Raw genomic sequence first — 13,287 nt, forward strand, 5'->3', positions numbered from 1 at the left:
AAGCTCACAGGGCGTTTCTTTCCCTTTGTTATCTTTTCAATCAGGAAGCAAAAGAGTAAACAAAAGACAGGGTAAAAATCGTTTAAGCTTATCAAAATCAAGTATTTGGGAATTTCTTTCCAAGTTTTTGTGCATTTTAGATCCCACTTAGAGTTCAGATCAATGTACTAAAATAATCAAGACAACTATAGAGAACACAACTTTAATCTAAACTTAACTTGATCCCGGTTGAACATGGACAACTCAACATGAAAAACTTCAGTGTTTAAACTGCAAAGCTGTGAACGAAGGTCCAGCTTGATTGAACGTTAGATCTCACAGGAGATCTAATCAGCCAAACTTGAAAAGTAAAACGATAATACGTCACTTCTGCAAGGCTGACACAATGTCGTAGAGTTAAAACAATATTTTGGCTGGTCTCAGGTTTAGATGTTACTAAATTATAAAAATGAAATTACAATATTATACAATGGTGCTGATGTCTGTCCTTTATTCAACAGCTGTTTAGTTCATTAAACGTTCGTTTCGCTCATATAAATTCATTAAGGTTGAGGAATAAGACACATTCTCATCAAAGCTTACCACATCAGCATGAGATTTAATCATTCTCAGGTCACTTTCCAGCAAACAAATGCACATCTCCTGGTCATTTTGAACGCCTGCACGACTCAAATGCTCATGAAATTCAGTATCAAGTTGGCCATAGTACTAATTCAAACATTCGAAGTCAACTCCACTTCAATCTAGCGAAACACCTAATATTAATGATCGTGTAAAAGCTACAAAATCATCAATATTCGGGCTGGCACAATGCACGCATTGAGTAGTAGTCTTGCACTGACTGCACGGTTACTATTCCAATATGGCGGCGGGCTCGGTTACTATTCCAACATGGCGTTGGACTCAGGAGCTCTCGTTCGGACCGACTAATTATGAACAGTGTCTACACCTGAGTGAGTGAGCAAGTGACACATTTGCATATCGGAGTCCCCGCAACAAACACGTTTCTACGCTTCGCATAGCCATGAGTTTAAAAAGAAAGTGAAAGTCTTTAACTGTAACACCAGAAGAAAAAGAAAAACAATTGATTGTAAGACATGAATATGAGAAAAGAAGAAGGGTAAATGAAAGTGAGGAATCTAAGGAAAAGAGGCTAGCCCAGCAGTGTCTGAACAGGAAAAAGAAACATGCAAATGAATCTTCTGAATCAAGAAAAAAGAGGCTGGCAACCCATTCTCAGTATCAAAGACAGAAAATTGCAAACGAATCAGCAGAATGTAGGGAAGAGAGACTGTTAAACCAATGTCAATATCAGAATGAAAAAATTGCAAATGAATCAGTAAACCAATGTTAATATCAGAAAGAAAAAATTGCAAATGAAGCTGCAGACCATAGAAAAGAGAGACTAGTAAACCAGCGTCAATATCAGAAAGAGAAAAATGTATATAACTCAACCATTACTGATGAAATCAGAAAATTTCATGCTGATGTCTCTAGAGGTCCAGAGTACAGTTGCTCTTGTTGTAACCAGTTGTGGTATAAACACAGTGTTGTCACTACTGAAAAACTTAGGCTTTCCCACCCTGCTGCAGGAAAATATTTACTAACTAAAACAAGTGTTGATGGTATTGAGTGGATCATACCACCCTCAGCGCAGCTAAGAATGGAATGTCCTTTCCAGCTAAACCAGACTTTTTTATTTGAATGAGTTAGGGTGCAGAATATTGGCACCTCGGTTGGCTTTTCAAAAGCTTCTGCAAGCTCCCAGAGGAAATCAGTTCAAAATGAAAGGAACTGTAAGTGAAAGTGAAGAATGATCATTGCAGTTAATTTTCCAATTTAAGCAATTGGAAAGAAGAAGCCTGAAAAAAATCAGGGCTTCAATGGGATTCGAACCCGTGACCTCCGAGATACCGGTGCGATGCTCTACCAACTGAGCTATGAAGCCACACATTGGGAGCGAGGTCAATTAGTTGAGTTCATATCTTCCTGTGAGGAGTGAAATGATGTGAAGTTTATATGAAATAATTCATACATGAACTGCGGTTGAAGATGAAAGTGAAGAATGATCATCGCAGTTAATTTTCCAATTTAAGCAATTGGAAAGAAGCCTGAAAAAAAATCAGGGCTTCAACGGGATTCGAACCCGTGACCTCCGCAATACCGGTGCGATGCTCTACCAACTGAGCTATGAAGCCACACATTGGGAGCGAGGTCAATTAGTTGAGTTCATATCTTCCCGTGAGGAGTGAAATGATATATAGTTCATATATGAATTATTTCATATAAACTTCACATCAAAAGGAACTGTGGTAAATGTCCCAGCAGATGTTAACAATACTGTCAACATGTTATCATGACTGCCACAAGAAAGTGGAAGAATTAAAGTTCAATTAAAAAGACAATTAGAATATAAGAGTTATGCCTTGTCGTTGAATGTTAGACCTAATAAAATTTTGCAGGTAACAAACTGGCTAGCTCCAAATCACCGATTTCGCTCAGACTTTACACAAATATTGCGTTTGGTGTGTAAATGATTATGGCAAAAACTTAGGTCAAAATATTTCATACCCTTCAAGTTATGGTGACTCCATCCAAACATGGCCATCTGTCACTAATTTATGCATATTTCATTAGCTGTCTTTGATTTAGTATTTCTATAACAAGAAAGGCCATGTGAAAATGAAATCCACTGGATCATGTTCTACTATTATCAGTCTCAAAGCACAGATATTCGTTTCACCCAAACAATTTGATTTCTCTCCATGACTCCATCTTAAGTAAGGTGCATATTTCGTAGTGTTGTGAACAGCCTTTTGAGTAGCTGTCAAGAAAGCTACTCAAAAGGCCTTTTAAAATCCCGGGAGAGCAATCACTGCTGTTTTAACATACAGATTGCTTTTAAAATCCATCACAAAACACTCCACCATCTTTCACTTAGACGTTGAAAAGTCAGCGCTTTCTTTTCCTTTTAGCTCAGTCAGTACGTCATGTATGTAATATTTAACTAGTTAAATTATGTTAATGTAAATGAGGTGATGTCAACTTGATTATCGTCTCGAGTTACGGACACGTGTTACTGTGAACTTTGATCCCGACGATCAATACGCCTCGAGTTTTTACTGACATTGTATTTGTGCGTTTTCTCCGAGTATTCTGAGTTTTTCTTCGACGCTATGTCTTCTAGAAAAGGCAAATGTCCAGGGTGCAAGACCCGAAAATCCAGTCACCAGTTCAGTACACCAGGAAAGAACTGTACGGGCCCCAGTGATGGAACGGAGATTCAGGAATCTCCAACGTCAGATGAGGTGTCAACGTCGGTTCTTTTGGAGGCCATTCGCAACCTTTCTTCACAAATGGAGACCCTTCAAGCGTAGCACAACAATTTAAAAAAGCAAGTCCAATCGCCTCTGCCTCAGCCTCCTCCGGTTCTCGTCGAACAGGCCAGCAAAACAAACCAACAACCCTCTCAACAGACACTGATCACGACCTTCTCCCCAGCTCCAGCTGCGAATACCACAACAGCACTAACAAGAAGCATGTCCGAGAAGCTTTTGCAGGCGGCCACTAAGTATGAGTACATTGATTTCTCTGATCTATTATCCACCCTTAGCCCGTTCGCAAATTTGCCCAACAACGGAAGCATACCCCCTCCCCAGAGCGATATAAACTGTGTAACTTACGTAATCAAGGGGCCTCGAAAACGCCAAATCGACTCGTTTGACACCTGGTTACAAGCGTGGAATGCATACGAAAAGGTGGTAATGGCCGCACAACCATCACGTTATACTGAGCTTGCCTCATCGTGAACAGATTCAATTTGCCAATTGTAAATTTTGCTGGTCATTGGTGTATGTTTGACATTCACTCCAGCATGGCATACGCCAAACAATTTCAACTCGGAAACAGCGCAAGTCTTGATGCCATTGATACCACGCCATATGCAACCGCGTTAGATGCCTCTGCCTTATGCCCTCACCCCCGCCAATGCTCGTGTTGTAAGTCCTTTGACCATTTGGTCAAGGACTGTACATTTCTTGCACAAGACCAGATGGAGGAGAATTCACTACAAAAATCGACCGGATATGGCGCCAGGACCTCTGTCGGTAATCAAAACCTCTCTGGGAAATACACCAGGTGGTACTCGCCCGCAGGCCAGGAAGGATGCAATCTTTACCAGCGAAAAGCCCGCTCCCAAGGTACCCAATGTAAGCGAGCCCACATCTGCAAATCTTGTAATAGCAGAATAATAGTTCGCACTAATTTTGCATTATATTGTTTTTCTCTCTCTGGCTGTCATGTATACTAAAACACTTGTAATTTACTCAGTATTTAAGAATTTCTCAGCTGCACATCTACTACTACAGTATCAAAATTCATTTTGATGTATAGTTGTATCTATCTACTGGCACATTTCTTTAGTACTAAAAATTCCCATCATAAGATTTTACATTTTGTGAAGTACATGTACAGGTAAGAGGTTAAGTCCATAAAGTGAATTGAGTTTGTTTGTTCCACAGAAGCAGAGCAGTCCACATTACAGCCTGCAAGCGTGCCAAGTGACAGTACCCCAAGCACCAGTAGCCAAGGCAAAAGAAGGCCCTACAATTGTTCAATATGTAAAAAACCAGTGCGTTTGCACAAAACTAAATGCAAAAAATTTACTAGTCTGGGCAAAATAACCTCAATTTTCATTGTTTGCTGACAGAGTTAAAGTATATCTATTCACTGCAAACTTGTACTGGTCTCCATGGGGAGATATTACTCTTGATAGCCATTTGATAGTAGAGTTTCATTTTTATTTTCAAGTTACCAAATACAGGGTAGACAGGGTAGAGCCTCAGCTTTCGTCTCTGTATTGCAGTTTCAAAAACTATTATCACTGAACAAAACAGCTAGAGCTTAGCTTTAATTTGAGAAAAAATTACTGTTTTATTCAAATCTAAAACAAATGGAGAGTGAATATATAAATGTTTCTGTTGCTGCAAGAATTGTAAGGACACTCAGACGTGTGAATAATTCAATTGTTTTGGGTAGTGGTCACTCTCTATCCGTAAAACTGGCATATCCTCTTGACTGATTTGAGTGGTATTTTGTTCTGATACTGTGATAAACACAGGCTGGAAGTGGCCTGGTGTTGCCCCAGCCAATGTACCCACAAAGCCATCATGTGGTCCATCTGTATCCAACAGATCTAAGGAACCTAAAGTAGATGAAACATTTTGAAATATCTATTGGGAATCCCAGAAAATTGTTCATACCCAGTTACTGCTCCCCCACCCTATAAACTCAGCAAAACGTTCCTAGATGCTTTATAGGTTGTGTCAAAAATAGAGCTTTGACAGTAAGATTGCATCAAGTACAAAAAAAAAATAGCTGGATTTGGAAGTGCTGACCACAAAGAAAATAAATAGGAATTGGGGAAAAACAGCATGCAGGTTTCCTCAGCCATCGAGATATAGGAAAACGTGTTTAGCATTATAGCTCAAGAAATGTTACGTCAAATTTAAATATTCCTATGTCTTACTCGTTTTCTGACACTCCACTGCAGCGGCGATAGCTGCCTCCTTCCTTTTTCCTCAACAAGGGGGCCACTTGAGTGAGAACGGCTCGGTTTGTAATTGCACCATAGTCCTCATGTTGGGTGATACATGTTATGTACTTGATTGAACCATCAAAAAGCATCTTTGCGGACGAACTAGTTACTTCCCGGCAACAACGGTACTCGAGTGAGCCAACTAATGTGACGGTGTTGCAGTGACCACAGCTACACCTAAATAAAAGTAAACAGTGGCAGAGTTTATGTAAACAACCTTCCGAGTAAGTGAAGAAACCAGCGATAGCTCAAATAATTTCACATACCAAGTATCCACAAGCACGGTTCCTTCGTATCTTGCCTCAAAAACAGCTGGTGTCAAACCATCGAGGTCTCTTTCTTCGTGATCACTATCTTCCTCATGTGGAATGTTGGTGAGCGGCTCTTCGCAATATGGTCATATTTCGCTCTCTCTAACCCTCCAATCCTCGTCCAAATCTTCGCTTTCATGCAAGCTTCCAGCAACACATAAGGATTCATTCGTTTCTGAGTCGCTAGCTATTTCACAAATTTAACTAAATAGGCTTAAAACTGAGAAGAAATCGCACACAAACTCGAAGCTGCCATGCAACAAATTGACTAAAATCACTTATGTAAGAAAAGATGCGGAACTTTGATCAAACCAGCTGATGTCACACGCAAAATTTCTCACCCCAGTCTCCGGGACAATTTTGAAGGGAAAATGGAGTGTGTTTTGGTCACTAAAATGCAAGTAAAAAAAATAAATTTTTAAATCAATATTTTATTGTTACACATGTAAGTGAAGGAAAAGAGCCAAAAAAATTTTGTGTCATATACACTTTAAAGGTTTCTTGATATTCTAAAAGTAAAGAGCAGCACTTTTCCAGTTTGGTGTGTTGGGCTATCAATTTCCTTTCCACAAAGCATGTGAATCAATATGGTTCAGTAGGCTGAATAAACAATCACCTTGTACATAAAATGCATCTTGCTAATGTCAGTTTGATTATTTCACATAATATTTATTACTGTCAGTAACAGCTTGTGTTTACCAAGTGTTCAATACTGTTTACAATTAAAAAACAAATCTTACCTTACAGCAAGTATGCAGTATATTCATTTTAGATGATACACAGTTTCCACCAGCAGCTGCACCAACAACCTCTTCTTCCCCAAAGGATAAAGTTTAAGAAACCTTCAAATTTCGCATACCAGCAGAGCTCCAAAGCAGGAAAGGCAGGCCAGCTGAGATCATAGTTCACGAGTTCATTTGAGACTAAGTGGCCTGTCTTCAACAGTCTGGAATATCCCGATAAATTAGGACGGTCATGACGTCATGAAGCTATTGTTAGCAAGGAAAATGGCAGACCTTTTATGTGGACAAAGAAAATATGTTGTTTCCAGTCTCGCATAGAGTCTGGCCAGCATTATCTAGGACTTTTTGCAACCAAACTTTGAGAAGGAGAATACACCGAATGCAAATATGGCAGACCACTCGGGCGGCCCAGGACAAGTTGCATGAAGTCGAGGCTAGTTAGGCCTCGAACTTGTTTACAAAACACGTATTCAGCAACGCGTCTCTTGCACTTGTCGAAGTTTTAGCGAAGTTTTTACTATGCCTACGGGTTGTTGTGTCCCTCAGTGTCACCAGAAAGGGGTTAAATTGCCAACAGGAGAGAAAGTGTCGTTTTTTGCGTTTCCAAAATCACCCGAAAGAAGAAAACAGTGGATTCACGCGATCTGCCGAGATGAAGGAAAACAGTGGCAGATCACACCCGATACAAAAGTATGTTCATTGCACTTCAGACGAGAGGATCTCAGGACATCTTTAAACAGCCGACAATATATTGCCGAACGCGGTGTGCCTTCACGGTTTGCTTGGTCTGTTCCTTCTCCAACAAAAAGAAAAGCACTTACCGAAAGGGTTTCCATGCCTATGAAGAAAACGTTGTTTACACCTGAGGTGAGTTCTGAAACGAACGATGAAGGTTCGACTGCTCCTGAAACCGTGCATGTAGATTCAGGAATTCCAGATTCAGCATGTCAAACAAGCGAAATGGATCAAATAAAACGAATTCAGGAACTTGAGATCCAGCTTCTGCAAGCTCAACAGGAGTTAACAAGTCTTCGCCTCGAGAACACTGAACTAAAGAGAAAGCTTGCTGAAAGTGACAGCCAGCAGGAAGAAATTTCTTCTCGTTTATTTTCACTTGATTGCTTCAAGTCTGATGCCGATATTAGTTTTTACATGGGTCTTCCCAATTATGCCACTTTCACAGCCATTTATGAGTTCTTGAATCCTGGCGAGGACTGTGAAAATATTCACCCTCGGAGCAGCTCAGACATCCCAGAGGAGTTTTACAACTCAGACAGCTCCGATGAGGAGGAAGACGTCCAAGCGGCGAAGAAAGGACGCCAATGAAAAATTAGGCCAGTAGATGAATTTTTTATTGTTTTGTGTCGCTTAAGAAGAGGGTTTTCTGAACGACATCTAGCCAATCTTTATGGTGTGGCACAATCTACTATAAGCAGAATGTTTATACCGTGGATCAATTTTATGTACTTGAAATTTGGTCAAGTCTGTTTTTGGCCATCTAAGGAAGTTATTCAAAAAACCATGCCAGCTGATTTCAAAGAGAAATTCCCCTCAACAAGCATTGTAATAGACTGCACTGAGGTTTTTTGTGAGATGCCTAGTAGTCTGCTTCTGAACTCTGAGCTTTTCAGCTCATATAAGAACCATGTGACACTAAAGGGGCTTGTTGGAATTTCCCCAAGTGGGGCCATCACCTTCGTGAGCCAGCTTTACACTGGGAGTATTTCTGATCGGGAAATTGTGCTGCGAAGTGGTTTACTGTCCCAAGCATTTGATGATGGGGATTCAGTGATGGCCGACAAAGGTTTTCAAATTCAAGACATTTTACCCCTGGCTGTAAGTTTAAACATCCCACCCTTTCTTGGAGGCAACAGTCAGATGTCAGCAGAGGATGTGGTCAGAACTCAACAAATTGCCAGTGTGAGAATTCATGTGGAAAGGGCAATTAACAAAATTAAAAACGTTTGGATCTGGGAAGGAGTTGTACCTTTGAGTTTATTCGGAGTTGTAAATCAGATGTGGACTGTATGCGCATTCCTCTGCAATACTCAGGATCCACTTATATCAGGATAAGTAAAGTTTTCTAGTCTGCGTGTAACTGTCTCGTATATTTTCCTCAAATAGGAAACCCCTGGCTAAAGCTAACAATAATTATTATAAGTTGTTTGGACAAATATTTTGTCATTTTGTCATACTTTTTAACATTCTCTACATTTTATTGATAAAATTATTTCAAGGTTTTACAATCTAATTTGGTTTGCTCAAAAATACCAGCACTTAAATAACATGAGTAAAGATTTTTATCATATGCATTGTCATGTATATTTACAGAGAATTATTACTCCTTCTGCGGCTAACTACTGTTGTTTGTACAAAATAATGGACAGTATTAAACAGGAACATAACATTACTGTTTTGTTAAATTGGAGTACTAAATAACATCAGTATTGTTATAATGGTTCTCTTGCTGCTAAAGCTAGAAAGTGCCTGAAGTAATACAACTTTAGTGTTTCCCTTAAATTATTCCAGTACTGAACATCAAATGGGATGCGCTCGATACTCATTCCTTTGCTGGTGTAGACAACAAAATTGCACCACCTGGCCCCAGTTACCCCCATCAAACCCTGAACTTGAGTAAAGTACTTATGCGTTCGCTTAAGTTTTGGCATCCCGTTCACTTCTTCCAAAAAGAAATTACTATCCGAACATGCATCTAGAGGAGTCACTAGATATTTGGTCTCAGGGCACTTAACTTCAGAGAGTCCAAAAGGGTTTGAACACCCGGGGTCAATGACCTTTCCATCGGGGGAGGCACCTAAGTATGGGGAATCAGAGCTTATGACAAGTCCTGACTTAAAGACCTGTACAGGCCTGCGAATTGACATCATGTACTTCTGGTACTGTTCCAATGCAATAGGCTCATATTTGAGACCATGATTCGTGTACCTTGAAGTGAAGGGTTTTGGGTTCAGCAGATTCTTCACTAGGGTCTCATGGTTCCTTTTCCTGTCCCGTATCAGGCCAAAGTTTGAAGCAGTGAACCTCAATTTCCTTTCATCCTTCCACTCTTGGCAGTTTGACTGACCTTGTGTTTTTCTTTCAATTTCATTTACTTTGTTCTCATCTGCTTTTAGTTTTTCTAGTAAAGATCTCTCATCCCCAGAAATATCAGCTGGTATTTCAAATTGTTCATTTAATTGGCTGAGGGGGAATCTGGGATATTCAGTTATTTGCAAGTCATTAGAGTTGTCTGAGTCTAACCTGGGCACAGATGAAATGTCACAGAACACTTTAAAGTTATCTTCAGTCACAGATAGTTGATAGCTGCAATAGGACCGCTGTGGACTTTTACCAAACTTAGTTTTCAACAGTGGTGTTGTTTCTGACCTTGGAGTCATAACTTGTGCCAAGGCCATTTTGGGGTTTATCTCCTTCAAATGCTCCAGTAATTTGGATTCATCTGTCTGCTGATTCTTCAGGGATTTCCCTGCCTCGTATAGTAGACATTTAACACCAGGGTCTCTAGACTTTGATGGCTGGTCTTGATCTAGGGAAGTTTTGTTTACCAAAACTTCCATAACCGGCTGTGGATTTATTGAGTCTCCTCTGCCCTTGCGATGCCATTGCTGCAAACTTGATGTGCAGCTACGTTTTGGCTGCATGTCCTCTTCACTGTTAAGGTCAGTAATACTTTTGCATTCATATAAGGTGAACTTGCATAATTTGAGCAAAAGAGCTAGAATATGATTGCAGTACCCAACCTGACCAGCAACACAGGAGCAAGAGGCGTCAATGACCTCCCCACTTAAAATACACAACGCGACCTTTAAGTTGTGCGGAGGATCGTTTTTTCTAAAACTGTGGTGGCAATGACAATGGAAATAAAAATAGTTATCGTCGCTTGCTGCTGACAAGGCCTTTAAATATTCGTCGTTAAGAAACGTTGTGGCTTTTCGCACGTTAGTCGGTACAGAGTGACTGTTTCTGGAGTCTACGTTTTTACCAGACTTTGAGATGTGACTGTTCATTTCAGCACGAGAGAAAAAAGGCATTCGCTTTAAGTTGCTGGACCAGCCTTGCGAAGGGTACTTTGGTAGCAGCTGCAAACTGGAAGTAGTTTTCGAACTGTCGCCGTCGCTTGCATTTTGGTGTTCCTTGCGTTTTGTGTAAATGCTGTGAGGATCTGGATCCACAATATTTCGGTCAAGGCCCTTTTTGATATACTCTTCAACCCTTGAAATGAGGAAATAATAAAGTAATCTCCTTAGTTTAGAAGGCTACAGCATGGTCTAAGTTCAGGGGTTCTTCGCACGTGTAAACATTTGACAAGTTGTAAATTCGAAGCAATCTTGCACCTTACCTCTTCACTAAAGCAGCTTTTGTTTTTAAACCCTTTAATGAATCTCGTCTGCATTTTAGCCAAAAACGGAGTTCTTCGTTTTTTAATGCTGCTGGGGCTCTACCGGCAAGAGAAGCTCCGGGAATATCATCCTCAGTAAGCACACGTGGAGCCATTCGTGACGATCAAAACATCAGGGAAAAATCGCTGGAGGCCTAACTAGCCTCGACTTCGTGCAACTCGTCCTGGGCCACCCGAGTGGTCCGCCATATTTGCATTCGGTGTATAAGCAGCCATTTTGGTAGTGGCAGAACGTTGACTGTCCTCTAATCATTGAGTTTTTTTGGTGTCAAGCGACGATGTAGAAGCGATTTTGTGGCCAAATATTAAGGTTAGTATAGAGTACGCGTTATTTTCTAGTATTCACATATTTTTCATTGAGCTGTGTATATTTTTTACTGGTTCTAGTGTTGTTAAAGTTTCATCATGCCAAATTACACGGTTGTAAACAATGCCAATATTTTGTAAACTCTCTTTGAATTTGAGGTGTTACAAGTGTACCTGAACCGCTGTTGTTGTAAGGCTTGAGTAATGCATCGTTCCTTCATTTGTATGACAGTTGTTTTGAATTTCTCTCTCTTAAGTAGATGGAAGAGCATATTCGACTGCTTGAGACACTTTGCCGAATTTTTTTGGAAAAAACAAAGTCAAAAGAGAGGAAAGAAGATGTCGCTAAGTAGGCGCACGAAATTAAACAAATTTGGGAGGTCTCTTTTTTGGTGGATTCACCGAATGTGCACCACAGTTTTATCACTGGAGAGCCAGCAGCCTATTGAAAACCACGTACAGCACAGAAGTGGCAGCGAAACAGACAGGCCAGGGGTAGTGCAGTGATTCCCTGTGAATGGATGCTATCAGTATCCCAAGGAATGGCACAAAGGGTAGAGAGATTGTTTGTGCTCATTTACCAGACATTGAGGGCCATGCAAACATGTAAGTTAAGGTTTGTAGGGGGCATTGTACTCTTTTTTTTTTTTTTGGCATTTTTTAAAAACCATACACACTGCAGCTGTTCCTAGTAGATGATGATTCTTTTCACCTCCCCATGAAGCTTGAATGTACCAGAAAGTAATATTTTTGCTAAACAATTTTTATGAACGCAAAGACTGAAAAGGTACAAGAGTTGAGAATGTAGTGTCGAGTGTTGAGCATTACTAATTGTGTAACTAGTGCAAAACATTAATTGGTTGTGAACGGGAAACATATCAGTTTGGTTACGACTGTAAAAAAAAATAGAAAACATAGGAGTTATCAGACCACTTGAGGGCAATCTCTTTTTTAGTGAGACTAAGGTGGTAACTACATTCAAAATAAATTCATATGTTAAAACGAAAAATACATTTGTAATAATATTGACATCTGCAAGCAATGCAATAATCTTCTAAGTGCTTGTGATCTGTTTCAGGTCCTGCATTCTGCTAAGAGGCAAATTCAAGGTCGAGAGTACCTAAAGAGTGAATAAAATAAAATGGATTTCACTTTCAAGACTGAATTTGGTTTGTATACTTTAAATAAATATATCATAAAACCTTGGGACATGTGGATGGATTGTGAATGATCCCTTGTCAACCTGTCCAGGAATTATATTGATATTTTTGGGTAAATAACTTGTGAAAGTCAGCAATTATATGTAAGTTTTCATAATTTAAATGTGGAAATCAGACATGATATCTTTTAGCACAGTGACAAATAGATACAAGAAATATTTGAAATAAATCCCAAAATAGAGAAATTTCAGATTTACAAAGAATATATTAACAGAAGTTTTGACTATCCCTGCATCTGACAACAGTAAATTTTTGGATACATTTTTTCAAGCTTAGTTTATTTCGTATAAAAGAAAAAGAATTTCTCACTCGTATACGTTATTGAAAATTCTGTTTTAATGATGACTTCATTTCCGCGATTTAGCCAAAACGTATAACATTTTGGACATTTACAATTTATCTTTACTGGCATATAAGAACACGTGCGTGCTGTCGATTTCGGCCCAATAATCCCCAGATAAGAGGAAAGCCCCAATTCTCATATCGATCATTTCTGTGCTTAGAAAAATGCAGAGTAACAATGCTTACCGATTGTAAGGTCTCTTTCCAAAGGATGATAGCAGCTCGTCAAACGTGGCCCACATTGCTTTCCGTGGTGCTTCCTTCGGTCCAAGGATAATCGTTATCTGGGCAGAATGGTCTGTGACTTGGGACGCGAACACAAACTTTCTTTTTAGTTTATAATTTGGAC

The 13,287-nt window shown here is 39.7% G+C and overlaps 3 protein-coding genes, 1 non-coding gene and 1 pseudogene across 5 annotated transcripts; 2 read left to right on the top strand and 3 right to left on the bottom strand.

The window, feature by feature from the left end:
- Positions 1-2,125: 2,125 nt before the first annotated feature.
- Trnat-ggu (transfer RNA threonine (anticodon GGU)) lies at positions 2,126-2,198 on the bottom strand. Its single transcript has one exon. It is a non-coding gene; the product is annotated as a tRNA-Thr (tRNA).
- Positions 2,199-4,376: 2,178 nt separating this feature from the next.
- On the bottom strand, positions 4,377-5,990 carry LOC145487801 (uncharacterized; annotated as a pseudogene). The gene is made up of 3 exons (XR_014049454.1): positions 5,863-5,990; positions 5,528-5,773; positions 4,377-5,203 (listed from the first exon to the last, which is right to left on the bottom strand). The product of XR_014049454.1 is annotated as an uncharacterized LOC145487801 (transcript).
- A 445-nt stretch (positions 5,991-6,435) lies between these two features.
- On the top strand, positions 6,436-7,976 carry LOC145486371 (uncharacterized). Its single transcript, XM_081465017.1, has one exon. It carries the CDS (start codon positions 7,170-7,172, stop codon positions 7,974-7,976), a length of 807 nt encoding a protein of 268 aa, XP_081321143.1. The 5' UTR covers positions 6,436-7,169.
- Positions 7,977-8,171: 195 nt separating this feature from the next.
- LOC145487803 (uncharacterized) lies at positions 8,172-8,723 on the top strand. Its single transcript, XM_081466603.1, has one exon. It carries the CDS (start codon positions 8,172-8,174, stop codon positions 8,721-8,723), a length of 552 nt encoding a protein of 183 aa, XP_081322729.1.
- A 372-nt stretch (positions 8,724-9,095) lies between these two features.
- On the bottom strand, positions 9,096-11,531 carry LOC145486394 (uncharacterized). The gene is made up of 2 exons (XM_081465041.1): positions 11,011-11,531; positions 9,096-10,883 (listed from the first exon to the last, which is right to left on the bottom strand). The coding sequence occupies exons 1-2, from the start codon at positions 11,163-11,165 to the stop codon at positions 9,101-9,103; spliced, it is 1,938 nt and encodes a 645-aa protein (XP_081321167.1). The 5' UTR covers positions 11,166-11,531; the 3' UTR covers positions 9,096-9,100.
- Between the last annotated feature and the right edge of the window lie 1,756 nt (positions 11,532-13,287).

This window comes from Orbicella franksi, chromosome 5, assembly GCF_964199315.1.
Source record: "Orbicella franksi chromosome 5, jaOrbFran1.1, whole genome shotgun sequence".
Classification (NCBI taxonomy): Eukaryota; Metazoa; Cnidaria; class Anthozoa; order Scleractinia; family Merulinidae; genus Orbicella; species Orbicella franksi.

What these genes read in the sequence shown, in the direction of transcription:
- LOC145486371 (XM_081465017.1), top strand. Translation starts at nt 7,170, where the DNA reads ATGCCTACGGGTTGTTGTGTCCCTCAGTGTCACCAGAAAGGGGTTAAA.
- LOC145486394 (XM_081465041.1), bottom strand. Translation starts at nt 11,165, where the DNA reads ATGGCTCCACGTGTGCTTACTGAGGATGATATTCCCGGAGCTTCTCTT. An exon ending in AAAGCTGCTTTAGTGAAGAG is followed by an intron (nt 10,884 to 11,010) that starts GTAAGGTGCAAG and finishes CCTCATTTCAAG; the next exon opens with GGTTGAAGAGTATATCAAAA.
- LOC145487803 (XM_081466603.1), top strand. Translation starts at nt 8,172, where the DNA reads ATGCCAGCTGATTTCAAAGAGAAATTCCCCTCAACAAGCATTGTAATA.